The sequence below is a fragment of the Glycine soja genome, chromosome 1 (assembly GCF_004193775.1).
Source record: "Glycine soja cultivar W05 chromosome 1, ASM419377v2, whole genome shotgun sequence".
Taxonomy (NCBI): Eukaryota; Viridiplantae; Streptophyta; class Magnoliopsida; order Fabales; family Fabaceae; genus Glycine; species Glycine soja.
The window spans coordinates 2,864,654-2,877,653 of NC_041002.1; the positions used below are offsets into that span (position 1 = coordinate 2,864,654).

The 13,000-nt window shown below is 31.1% G+C and overlaps 2 protein-coding genes across 2 annotated transcripts; one reads left to right on the forward strand and one right to left on the reverse strand.

Moving 5' to 3' along the window:
- The first annotated feature begins 1,673 nt into the window (after window positions 1-1,673).
- On the forward strand, window positions 1,674-6,462 carry LOC114409622 (AP-1 complex subunit mu-2-like). Its single transcript, XM_028373139.1, has 11 exons — window positions 1,674-1,905; window positions 1,993-2,139; window positions 2,231-2,293; window positions 2,403-2,579; window positions 2,681-2,784; window positions 4,094-4,201; window positions 4,328-4,424; window positions 4,539-4,636; window positions 4,788-4,929; window positions 5,037-5,159; window positions 5,920-6,462. Exons 1-11 carry the CDS (start codon window positions 1,777-1,779, stop codon window positions 6,016-6,018), a joined length of 1,287 nt encoding a protein of 428 aa, XP_028228940.1. The 5' UTR covers window positions 1,674-1,776; the 3' UTR covers window positions 6,019-6,462.
- A 2,406-nt stretch (window positions 6,463-8,868) lies between these two features.
- Window positions 8,869-12,566, reverse strand: LOC114400662 (L-tryptophan--pyruvate aminotransferase 1-like). Its single transcript, XM_028363266.1, has 5 exons — window positions 12,442-12,566; window positions 11,907-12,210; window positions 10,541-10,824; window positions 9,567-9,868; window positions 8,869-9,101 (listed from the first exon to the last, which is right to left on the reverse strand). The coding sequence occupies exons 1-5, from the start codon at window positions 12,528-12,530 to the stop codon at window positions 8,905-8,907; spliced, it is 1,176 nt and encodes a 391-aa protein (XP_028219067.1). The 5' UTR covers window positions 12,531-12,566; the 3' UTR covers window positions 8,869-8,904.
- Window positions 12,567-13,000: the final 434 nt, after the last annotated feature.

The window sequence follows — 13,000 nt, forward strand, 5'->3', positions numbered from 1 at the left end:
TACTATTTTATTTATTAAGATTAAGATGAATGATTTTCTTTCTAATTAACATCCACACGTATTCATTTAAGTATTAGAAATCAAAAACAAATTTACCAAGAGCACAGGAGGCGATTCGAAACCCAATCCCTACAGCTATAGTTATTTGCAACAAGTAGAACCACTAAACCAAGCCAATTAATTTACAAGCTAGTAACAAATATTATATATGTACTATCATCAAATCAACATTGTTTTTTATGCATAAAAGTTTACATATTATAAATTATTTAGTATTTTTTAATATAGTTCAAGTCATACGAGTTAATCATTGACTCATTAGATTAAATCCTGATCCATAGTAACACAATATTTTTGATCGAATCAATGATCGGTCATAATTTGATAATACTATTTAAGATGATCTTTAGTGTTGTTCTCACAAACATTTTAGAGAATTTTTCTTAACTTATCCAACTTAAAAAAGCGTCAAAATACATATATATGAAGATGATCTTTTCTACTAAGTGATATTTCTATATTTATTTACAAAACAGGAAGGAATGTGGGTTGGATATAGGGTGATTGAAGAATCATTAAGATAGTTAGTTATTAAAGTGGTGATTGTTGGCGCTATCACCTTAGTAGAAACTTTATTTCATAATAGCTATGACGAGTTTTATGACATGATTACTTATGTGGAGGGAGTCATTGTGGATATGATTAAGTGAAACTAAACTATATGATTAACTTGGGTTGTCTAGGCCCATTGTAGTTGAGCTACTATGCTCGTTCCAGTGTTTCCTCAAATATGGGTTTTTATAAATTAATGTGGCCAATAAAACTCCATCCCAAAAGCATGGGAGAAGAGGTATCTAGGATTCAAAATTAGGACATAATTAAAACTGAAAGAGTCAATTTGTAAAATAATTGTCCAGGTCTTATAAGTATTTTTTGGAACTATGAGAATGTTTGATATGCACTAAGGTACAACATGAGACAATTACTTAAATCATGGGATCTTTTTGTCTCGTATTTTGTTTGTTGTTTGTGGATCAACGTATAACACAGATATTTAAATTTTTTATTTTATGCATTTTATTTTTGTTAATCTTAAAATCAACAATGAACTGAATGAAGTAATTAACACTCAATGACTTGAAAATTATAAGAAAACAGAAAGGTATATTAGAACACGTATTCATAATTGCTTATAATTTTGTAAAAAAAAAAAACAGCTTATAATTATTAAAATATCGTAGTAAAAAACATATATTAAAAAGTATTAAAACATAATAAATTTTATATTTTCAAAACCAAACAATCTAATTCAATGAAGTACTAGTATTTAAAATTATTTATTTATTATTTTATTTTTTGTTAATCTTGAAAATAACAATGAAGTACTAGTTTTTAACACTCAATGAGTTGGAAATTATAAAAACAGAAATACATTAGAAAACTTATTCATAACTTCTTGTAATTATTAAAAAATCGCATACATTAAATAGTATTAAAATTTAAAACATAATAAATTTTATATTTTTAAAACCAAACAATCTAATTCAAACATTTCTCAAAACGAGAAAAAAAAATAAACACACTAATTTATTTGTAATTAATTATTTTTTGAAACCTCAGTCACTTGAAAAACAATAAGCAAAAATAAATAATTAGTTAATTACTTGAGTGGCAACGGCGTCGTTGTATACCAGTCTTTCTTCTTCTTCTTCTTCTTCTTCTTTCTGTGTTGACGGTGGCGTTGATCTGATTAGAATCTGGGATCCGATCACAGCCATGGCAGGGGCAGCCTCTGCTCTGTTCCTCCTCGACATCAAAGGCCGCGTCCTCATCTGGCGCGACTACCGCGGCGATGTCTCCGCCCTCGACGCCGAACGCTTCTTCACCAAACTCATCGAAAAACAGGTTCCTTCACCTTTTCCTCTCTCTCTCTCTCTCGTAAACCTAATTTCTCATTCTCATTCTCTAAGCTCTTTTTTTTTTTTGTTGAAGGCCGATCCGCAAGCTCAAGATCCGGTTGTGCACGACAACGGCGTGACCTACATGTTCATCCAACACAGCAACGTGTACCTCATGATAGCCACCAGACAGAACTGCAATGCCGCCAGCCTCCTCTTCTTCCTGCACCGAATCGTCGATGTACGATAAAGATTCTCCTTTAAACCTTTCCAAATCGAGAATTTCGCTATTAGTTCGTATAAGTAATAATCGATCCGTGTGTTTCTCGTAGGTGTTCAAGCACTACTTTGAAGAATTGGAAGAGGAATCGCTCAGGGACAACTTCGTCGTCGTGGTAAAATGTCGCCGATTTTAGATCGTTCTTTCTATATTTTTTGATAATTGTGTGAATGTATTCGTTGAATTGAATTGTGTTGTTTTGGGATTTGTTGTGTCGTTGGCAGTATGAGCTACTTGATGAGATTATGGACTTTGGCTACCCTCAGTACACTGAGGCGCAGATTCTTAGTGAGTTTATTAAGACCGATGCTTATAGAATGGAAGTTACGCAGAGACCTCCCATGGCTGTGACTAATGCTGTGTCGTGGCGCAGCGAAGGGATAAACTATAAGAAAAATGAGGTAGACATTACAAAAGTGAAGAGTCTCTAGCTTTTTGAATTGTAATTTGATGGTCTAAGTGGTCGAATTGTACTTTTGTACTTTTTCGGTCGTGTTTTCAGGTTTTCTTGGATGTGGTGGAGAGTGTTAATATACTTGTCAATAGCAATGGACAAATAATTAGATCTGACGTCGTTGGGGCGTTGAAGATGAGAACGTATTTGAGGTTTGCCTTATACTTTCCGTGAGGTCTATTGAATTTCTAGCTAGTGGTTTGAGATGGGCTGCTAACTGACTTGGCTTTCTACTATTGATTGATCTGTCTAAATTCTAATCTGTTGGTTTAGGGGATAGCATGTGGCGATCTCAGTTTTCTGATTTTCTGTTTTGGATGCTTTTGTTGTCGTGTTCACTCGAGTGTGCTGGTTATTGGTGAGGACTGAAGAGGTGCATTAGGGATTAGAGAACCAAGCCTAAACTGAGTTTTTATATTGAATATTTTTAAAACTATTTTTGAATTATGTATAGGTAAATTTTGAAAAATGTAAATGAAATTTGAAATCTGGACTTGGGAGTTCATTCTTTTCTGTTTTTACTTTATGCTGATGACACATGCTTGTCAATAGCTTTATTCAGTGTTTTAAATAGCACGCTATAGTGGCATAGCAGTGTGGAGCGGCCCCTGCTCGCTACAGGGTCTGGCGTAGCGGATCAAATAGCCGGCTGAATAGTGGCACTATGTGTTGATTCCAAAAAAGCCCTTTGAGCAAAGACATTAGGGCTTTTTCGGGGGGGCTATTTTTGGGGATTTCAATTTCCAAAAACAAAATCTACAGTTGTAATAGTAATGAAAAATGATAAAGACTTGGATAATATTTTGAAGATGATAATTGATGATTCCTATCTAGGAAACTTGTATTTGAGTTTTGTTATTATTTACATGAATGTTTTGTTTAAGACACCTATGACTTTTTATTGTTAATTATGAATTGGATGTCATTAATTTTGAGTAATTTTTATCATTTTTGGAGATTATATGTATTTAGTATACTATACATTATATAAACAATATTAAAAAAATTAAAATAACGGCTATCCCAGTGTAGCGTTTTTGGGGCTGGCCACTACACATTGCTATCTAGGGTTTTTTACATTGCCTTTATTCATTTGTTACTCCTGAGCCCAGTGGCTTTCTTTTACAACTCATGCTAAACATAATACATATCCACTGCCCACTTGTTAGGTATATTGCAGATTGGTCCAACCACCGAATCCATATTTTACTCCCTACTTTATTGGGTATGTTTGGGATAGCTGCAAAAATTAGATTATTTCAATAATCGATTATTGTTATAATCTATTATAATCAGATCAGTTTTTTGTTTGGGTAAGTTTGCAGAAAAGTTGTTTGAAAATAATGCAGTTGAGAGTTATTTGGAAGACTGTGTTAACCATTAAGTATCTATTATTCTAACTGATATGCTAGAGTATTTATCTAAAAATCAAATGTGTTGTTCTTGGCTTTTCTAATGCAGTGGTATGCCTGAGTGCAAACTTGGCTTAAATGATAGAGTATTGTTAGAGGCACAAGGTAGAACAACCAAGGGAAAGGCTATTGACTTGGAAGACATAAAATTTCATCAGTATGTATGCTTGACCTTGTTGTATTTACAAACTGATCATTTAGAGCGAAAATTTTATAGAATTTCTTTAAGAATGTTTCCTCTTCTTGATGCTAGTTCTCAAATTATATCTGGCATTTTATGAAGGTGTGTGCGTTTGGCTCGATTTGAAAACGATCGAACAATTTCCTTTATACCACCTGATGGGTCATTTGATTTGATGACATATAGGCTCAGTACACAGGTTCATCTTTTTCTCTAGATATGACATAAGTTTCTGTTTTGAGAGGTAAAGACAGAGAAAGAGAGAATAAAAGCATTTTAAAGTCTCTGTTGATTGTATCATCTCTTTTTTCAGGTTAAGCCTTTAATTTGGGTGGAAGCAAGTGTTGAAAAGCATTCAAAGAGTCGGATTGAGATTATGGTAAAAGCTAGGAGTCAATTTAAGGAACGTAGGTAGTGAGATTTCTTCTGTTCTTATGTTTGTTATGTTTCTTCCCCCACCCCTCTAGATGATAGAAGATGAGGGAAATCAGGTTTTTTCTGTCTAGAAGTTAGACTGCCTCAACTGTCTTTGCTTCCCCAACTAATAGAGTTTATTTTATAGCACTGCCACAAACGTTGAGATTGAGTTGCCTGTGCCTGTTGATGCAACCAATCCTAATGTTCGAACTTCAATGGGATCTGCATCATATGCACCTGAAAAAGATGCATTAATCTGGAAAATTAGATCCTTCCCCGGAGGCAAGGTATGAGTTCACTTGGAACTGACATTGAATCATTAAATAACACCCATCTTGTTACCTCATTTCGATAATGATTTATTGGATCTGGTTTTCCTCTCTGATACTTTCAGGAGTATATGTTAAGAGCAGAGTTTCGTCTTCCCAGTATAACGGATGAGGAAGCAACTCCTGAGAGAAAAGCTCCTATACGTGTAAAATTTGAAATACCATATTTTACTGTATCTGGAATACAGGTATTGCTACATAAACATGGTTTCCTTATATTCAGAATATTGCTAAACTATTTTCTCAACATAAGAAATAAAGTTTGTTTGTATCTCTGATTAAATTTAGGTGAATGTTTCCCTTTATTTTAATCAACATCAACAATATAATTCTTCCCTAGTTCCCTTCCCTCTGTTTCTCTCTCCATTTGCCTATTAACATTTTGATTGTGAGAAATGCTAGCAACACACTCTTGTACACAAACTCTATTATTTGCTGGAATTTATTGAAAATTACAAAATTTGATGGGTCCCACAATTCATTTAATGACTCTCTCCTACTTTTGTAGTTTTCAATAAATTTTAATCAATAGTAGTGTGTTAAAAAGAGTGTGTTGCTAGCACTCCTCTTTTGATTATTTCAATGGATTGAGGGTGGTAGTGAACTAGATGAATTTGGTTTAGTTCAAATTATTCCCACAATTCAGTTGATATTGAGAAATTCACAATAAATGTTTATAAATAGTAATATTAAAATAAAGAATTGATAGTGGAAAAATAACGGGACATCAGAAAAATATTGAAAAAACTGGTACACTTGATTTTATTCCATTGTCCATGACGAATAGTTTTGAAAATTAGTTTGTTTGGTCCATGTGAAATGCAAAGACTAAGACCATCTGAATGAAACATGTGCAGCTACATGATATAAATAAAATTTACCGCATATTTTGATGGTGCTGTTCAGTTAGCTGATGGTAATCAACATGTAAATGTTTTGGTTTTATAGGTAAGGTATTTGAAGGTTATTGAGAAAAGTGGGTATCAGGCTCTTCCATGGGTGAGATACATAACGATGGCCGGAGAGTATGAATTAAGGCTTATTTAAGAACTTGTATTTTTCTTTGGTGCTGGAATTCCACCAAATAACAGGGTCAGCTTCCATGATCAATGGTTTTAAAGTGGTGGATGGGAGAGGGACTCTTGAGAGTGAAATTAGTATTTGGCCTGATCATATCTCCTCTGGCGTCATGATAGTTTCGGCAACAGATCGTAAGTTGCTCATTGTCCATAAAGTTCATAACTTCAAGTCTGGAATTGGCAAGTATAAGGTTGTATCTTCTGTGTAAGTCCTTTTGTTCGAATCTGTTTGTTGGCAAAATGTCTGATTTTATTTTTCCTCTTGTTTTCTATTTTATTTACGATGATCTGTCAATATTTTCCCATTGTCTTCAATTTGATTTATTTGTAAGAGAATTATTAGCTTTTGTATTACTAAGATTGAATATTTTTTCCCCTCTTTATTTTATTCACAACCTGACCCTTGTGTATTTATATGGTGCCATATCCTTTTCTGGGACGAAAACCGCGTATTTTATTTACCATTCATTCAAAAAGTTGATTGCAGGTCAATGGCAGAAAAGAAAAATTGTGCTTTGTTATAAAGTCGTATGTAACATGTAGGTAAATTTCAGTGAATATAGATAATTCTCATCTGGATATTAAGCTAAATAAAGTAGAATTTTGGATTATTTTTTTCATTGGAAAAGGCAACAACTGAAATTTAAAAGTGAGTAATTTAGCAATTTAATGGGAGTAAACCTTAACGTTTAAAATAGCAAGTGTTGATCATTTCAGTCTTTTAACTTAAAAAAAAATTAGTAAAATCTTTATTTATTTTTTATTTTTAAAGGGTATCATTTTTGTTAATTGTTTTACTATTATCTATTAAAATGAATTATATTTCAGAAATGTTAAGAATCAAATTGAGTATTTGATACCTCAGGAAGTAAAGTGATTGATAATTGAGTTGTGTGATTCATACAACAGTCTTAAAGTAAAGTAATTGGGTTATGTCAAGAGGTAAAGCTTTATTTATGCAAATTGTTGTATAAATAACATTTTTGTATTACAATTTCTAGAGAGAGAAAAATGAGCATTTAGTCATTCGAATTATGTTTGGCTGCGATGATCATTATTAGCTGATCTAATGAAAGCTTAATGGCCAAGAAATTGTGCATACTTTAATGATTTTGTACTAGAGCATTTAGACAAATTTTTATTTTAACTTTTGTCCAAAAAAAATATAAGCACGTGACTAATAATAATTTTGTACTAGAGCTGCTAAAACTAGTCCGTAGTACTTTGCTTTAAATATCTAAATTAAGAATAGTACTTTGCTTTAGAATATATTCAGGAATTCATTTTTATAAGAGAAATGAGTCATGGAACAAATTTGTTTAACAAATTGGACTGAGGAAAACTATATTACAAATTCATGTGAAATCTCTTGTTCATTTCAAATTTACCTTCTCTCCAATAAAATTTATATATGTAACTTTGTAATAAATTTGTGTCAAAACTGTTCTAACTAATTAGTCGCACTTAGTTTTAGTTATTAAACATCGAAGCATTCATTTTCATTAGAGAAATGCGCCATGGTACCAATTTCTTGTAAAAATTGATATGATGAAAAATATATTATAAATTCATGCTTAATTTATGTCAAATCCATTATTCATTTTCAATTTAAGTTTTTTCCAATAAAATATAAATATGTATCTTTGTAATAAATTGATGCCAGATCTATTCTACCTAATTACCTGCCTTTTATTTTAATTATCAAATATGAAGGCAGTCATTTTTATTAGAACAATATTCCATGGTACGAACATGTTGTACAAAATGAGTTGACAAAAAACTGTATCACAAATTCATACCCAATTTATGTTAAATCCGTTATTTATTTATTTTACTTTAGCTTTTGTCCAATAAAATATAAACATCCTTTGTTTCGTTTTTATTAGAGAAATGCACCATGGTACAATTTTCTATGTACAAATTAAACTGATGAAAACTATATTACAAATTCATATTTAATTTATATGTCAAATCCTTTATTCGTTTTAAATTTTTAATTTAACTTTTGTCCAATAAAATATAAATATGTAACTTTGTTATAAATTTGTGTTAGAACTGTTCTAACTAATTAGCTCACAACTCTTTTTTCATTAAAAATCTTGATATTCATTTTCATTAGACAAATATTTAATGCTATCAATTTGTTGCACAAATTGAACCAACAAAAACTGCATCATAATTTCATATCTGATTGAAAGTTAAATCCCTATATAAACATGTAACTTTGTACGTAACAAATTGGTACTAGAACTGTTTTAACTAGTTAGCGGTCATTTTTTCGTATTTAATATCCATGCATTTTATTTTTGGTGAATAATATCCACACTTTCATGCATAAATGTTTCAGATAAAAACTTAATTTGGAGCACACCCGATTTGCCTCAAACAAATTAATCAAAATTTAAAGTGATTTTTAGGATATCGTGAATCCTCTCGTGTAGCTCCTATTGAGCCTTTTATCTCCACCTCTCTCAATATTCTTCTTTCTCATTCCATCATTTACTCGTGCTTCATTCATTTTTTCAAATTTAATACTTTTGTTTTTTGTGCTGGAGAAAAACAGATCAGTGGGAGAGAATCTAATTTGGTTTTTCATACATCAAACTCTAAGATTTAAAAAAGAAAAAAAGGTAAAAACTTAATTTTAATTTGAACATAAGTAACTGAACGTTATATAAATTAACTCGGTAAACATTAAACTTATTTATGAAATGTCTATGCAACATTCTTTATTCTGTTTTCTATGGAACTCATCCTTTATCACCCAATTCTATACCCCAAAAAAAACTCTAAATTTTGTGATAAGGTGGTGCTCGAACCAGAGCTACATAAATTATGGTTCCAATACATCTAATCAATCACATTCTTTTTTAGCATTCGACACCCTATTCAAAAATTCATGGAACTCATCATCCGTTCCTATCATGCTAATTCTAGCATACTTTGGACTAACACCAAATCGTTCTCCTCCTCTTGCACGAATCTTCAATTTTTCCAGCAGATAACTCCCACAATCTTCTATGCCCTCCTCACACTTCAACCATATAAAACCTGTAGGATATACATATACATGTACAAATTATAAGATATATAGTCAGTTTTGTTTAAACTTATTTATTAAAATATGTATTTATTTTAATAAAATAAGTATTTTTAATTTTTTAAAAGTATATTTGTCTAAATTGTTTCTGCTTTTAAAAAAAGTAATTTTTATTTATTTATTTTAAGAAACAAATCATATCTATTTTTTTTAAAAATATTTTTATAAAAAAACATTTATTTTAAAGTTACTTATTTTTAAATTTAAATAAATTCATTCATAAAATAATAAGAATTTAATGACTTTGTATTATTGATGATGTATATGTAAAATAATTTTATATTGTTATTGAATTACAGATCACAATTGGTATAATTTTTTTAAAGTATTTATTATAAAATTATTTTACATTTTTAATAAATAACTTTTTTTTTTCTCGAGAAATAATGGCTGTTAGGAGTGGGAAAATTAGTTACCAGGGAATGATTCAGATGACTCATTAGTGAAGTTGCAGAAGGCCTTAGGGTACTTGGCCACAGAGAAGACCTTGCTTTCATCAATAACTTCCCACAATTTCTCCCACCTCTTCTTCAAGATGCGTTTGCTATATTCAAAGAAGAGCTCAGACTCCATGGACTCGAAGTTTTGGTATCCATCGCAAATCACTCCCATGATCTTAGCAACTCGAGTTTGGGATTCTTTTGAGACTCCAATGGAGCTCATCTGCACATACCTTGTCATCTTCTTAGCAACCTCAATGTCCTTCACGATAGCCCACCTTCATAACAAAATCAAAAGTAAGCATTTTTGTATAAAGTTTTCTATGTGTACTGAACTAGTTAATTCCTTATTTGTCTGCATGAAAAATGATATTAGACACACTATTTGGAGAAAGAAATTATAAAAAATAAGAAGAAAAGAAAAAGAATACACTAGATATAATGAATAATATCATAAGAAAAGAATAAAAAAAAAAGTAGAAAGAAATATATATAAGGTGAGAGCAAACTATGTAATGCAAACTAATTATGAGTTTTTGGTATGAGCAAGTTTACATATATCTTCTAAGTGAAACAATTTTATTCAGGTTAAATAAGACTTTATAAACCATAAAATTATTTCTCTAATTATTTAATGTAACTTCATATCTTAGACTTGAAACAGAATACTACTATTTAAGCTATATGTGTTAGTTGAAAACTAAGTTTATATAAGTAGTTTAATTTATATTTCTAATGCTTTCCTTCATGCAACAGTGCTTGGATTCGAAAAGAATATATATCAACAGAAACACACTTACTCTTTTGTATGAAGAAAAATAAAAATGAATGGCAAGAATGGAATTTTAATCACTTGATCATGTCATGAAATTGACAAACTCAAACATAAGTTATATGAAAAGACAGATGAAATGATTATATAATAAGTGTGATCAAGCTCACAGACTCACCCTATACGTGAACCAGCATGACCAGTGCATTTGGAGAATGTGAAGATCATGATATCATGGTCAGCTTGGTGAGTAATGGGAGTGTAGTGTGGCCAGTAATAGGCAAGATCATGAATCAGCTTCCCTTCAGCTTCAGATTTCACCACAGGACCCCTCATAGTCCCATCAGGGTTGTTTGGAGAGGTTACCACCTCTATGTAGGGTTCATTTTTCTCATACAAAGCAGCATCACCAGCCCATTGATACAACCCTGAACGCAAAATATCAACCTCATCTTGGTATTCCTGCAAAACACACATTATTAACTAATTCTTCAATTAATCACACACTGATCAAATCATTTAATTGATACCACACTTAATCTGCAAATGCCGCATGCTCAATTAGATCAAGTCAACCATTTTTGTGTGTGTGTACAATAATCATACTGAGAATAAAATTTATGATCTCACATATACTATCCAATTCTCTCCCGACCATAGCTAGTAGTAGTTTATCAAGTCAACCATTTGAAAATTAAGTGCTTCTTTGAAAAAGGAATATAAATGAACTGATAAAACTTTAATCATAAAAAATACAAGGAAATATTTTGATATGGGATAATGGAAGCTTTTCAATATTTTTTTTTTATTTTGAAGTTTCATAAAACAAGGATATACGTGATCTTGAAAAAATATTTTTTATAAATATTTTGAGATTTTTTAATTAAAAAATTCAAACATTTGGACAAATAAAATATCCTTTTTTATTAATAAATAAAATATGCTTAAGTTTCAATACTTTTCCCCCTTTTCTTATTCTTAGATCGGCTGTCCTACCTCCTAAAAGTCCAATTAAATGTATCCTAGTTAAAGCACATTAAATTCAAACGTGTGTGTATATATATTAAAAAAATTATATGAATGTAACTCATACATGAATAAATATTTAACTACATAAATATAATTGAAATAATTGAAGGAAGCATTTCATATTATCAAGTTTTCTCTTAATTTCTTTCTTTCTTTTTTGTGCCAATCGTTTCATGTTTGTAAGAATAATCTTAATATACTAAATATATATAAAAAGAGAGGGAAAATTGATTTGTGCAAATTATACAAATCAATGCTTGTTAACATTTGTGCAAAATATACTAAATATATATATTCTAGTTTCAGTGTCACATTATACAAAAAAAAAATACTTGTTAATATTTGAAGAAAACGTCAAATAATCATCAACGATGTCATTAATTAATTGATTAACTCTAACAAAGAAAACGTTAGTTTCTAATGATGTCTCATTGCAAGGAGATAAAAAACACATAGGAGACAGAAATTAAGAGGTTGTATATATGACTATAAGGAGAGCAAAAGGGTATAATCACCGAGTAGTATGGAGCAGCAACCACAACGTTGATGGGTTTAGAAGCCTCTGAAGGAGTGAGAGCAAAAACAGCACCCTGGAGGAGTTGTGTGGCTCCATTCCCCACCACAATGTATCTGTCTTCGGTAACAGCATTTCCCACCACGTGGTGGAGCCTTTTAATGGCTTCCTTCGTCTCTGGTAACATGTACCAGCACACGTTGTTCATGTCACTCAGATAGCTCATAAGCTCCCACCCTTTGATAACTACGGTGCAAGTCTCACTCATCTTTTTCCAGTATTCACCAAACACTATTGGATCACCCCTGCCAATTAAGGTCACAACCTCAAACCATAGTTAGTCTCGTATCATAACAATAACAATAATAATATTCTCACTTTTTCTCTCGCGACTTTGTGGCTTGAAGATATCATCTGAAACCATCAGAGTGCCAGCACGAGTTTCAACGTGACATCAAATCAATATTTATAACAGGAAATTAAGAACATGACAATCAGACTAAAAAGAAAAAAGAAAATTAAAAGAGGTCATATACCTCTCAAGAGGTAGGATGGCATTAGGTGAGATATTTGTTGGGGGAATTGTGACACTGGAAGAAGGGAAGCTGTTTGTTGCCACCACCATGATTGAATATATGCTACCTCTTGTTTTGATCACAAACACAAAGAATGCTTCACTCTCTCACACTTTGTTTCTCCCTTGACCTTGGATTGTGACTGCTTCTTGGCTAGGATGTGTGCTTATATACACCAGGAGAAATATGGGTAGCTAACTTCTAACTATTATAAAATATTTATTAAAAAGATTTAACTTTTAATTTGAACATGCATTCTGCGATACAAATGCATTTCGTTTTTCTTTTTCCATAATTAATAAGGGCAATTTATTTAATATTTTCTTGAAATAACCTACATTTTAGGTAATATTTTATTTATTTTCAATTTGTAAATCTTTTGAATGAAACGGTTGGAATGGCCTATTAAAAAGAGTAACGAGAAAGAAGCATACGATACTTTTATGAAGTTTATCATTTAAAATGTTATATATATATATATATATATATATATATATATATATATATATATTAATAGGAT

Excerpts from the sequence above, each read along its gene's own strand:
- LOC114409622 (XM_028373139.1), top strand. The coding sequence starts at position 1,777 with ATGGCAGGGGCAGCCTCTGCTCTGTTCCTCCTCGACATCAAAGGCCGC. Across the intron at positions 2,785-4,093 it reads AAGATGAGAACGTATTTGAG|TGGTATGCCTGAGTGCAAAC; the intron begins GTTTGCCTTATA and ends TTTCTAATGCAG. Across the intron at positions 4,637-4,787 it reads AGTCAATTTAAGGAACGTAG|CACTGCCACAAACGTTGAGA; the intron begins GTAGTGAGATTT and ends TTTATTTTATAG.
- LOC114400662 (XM_028363266.1), bottom strand. The coding sequence starts at position 12,530 with ATGGTGGTGGCAACAAACAGCTTCCCTTCTTCCAGTGTCACAATTCCC. Across the intron at positions 9,869-10,540 it reads CATGCTGGTTCACGTATAGG|GTGGGCTATCGTGAAGGACA; the intron begins GTGAGTCTGTGA and ends TTTGTTATGAAG. Across the intron at positions 9,102-9,566 it reads GTCATCTGAATCATTCCCTG|GTTTTATATGGTTGAAGTGT; the intron begins GTAACTAATTTT and ends TATATCCTACAG.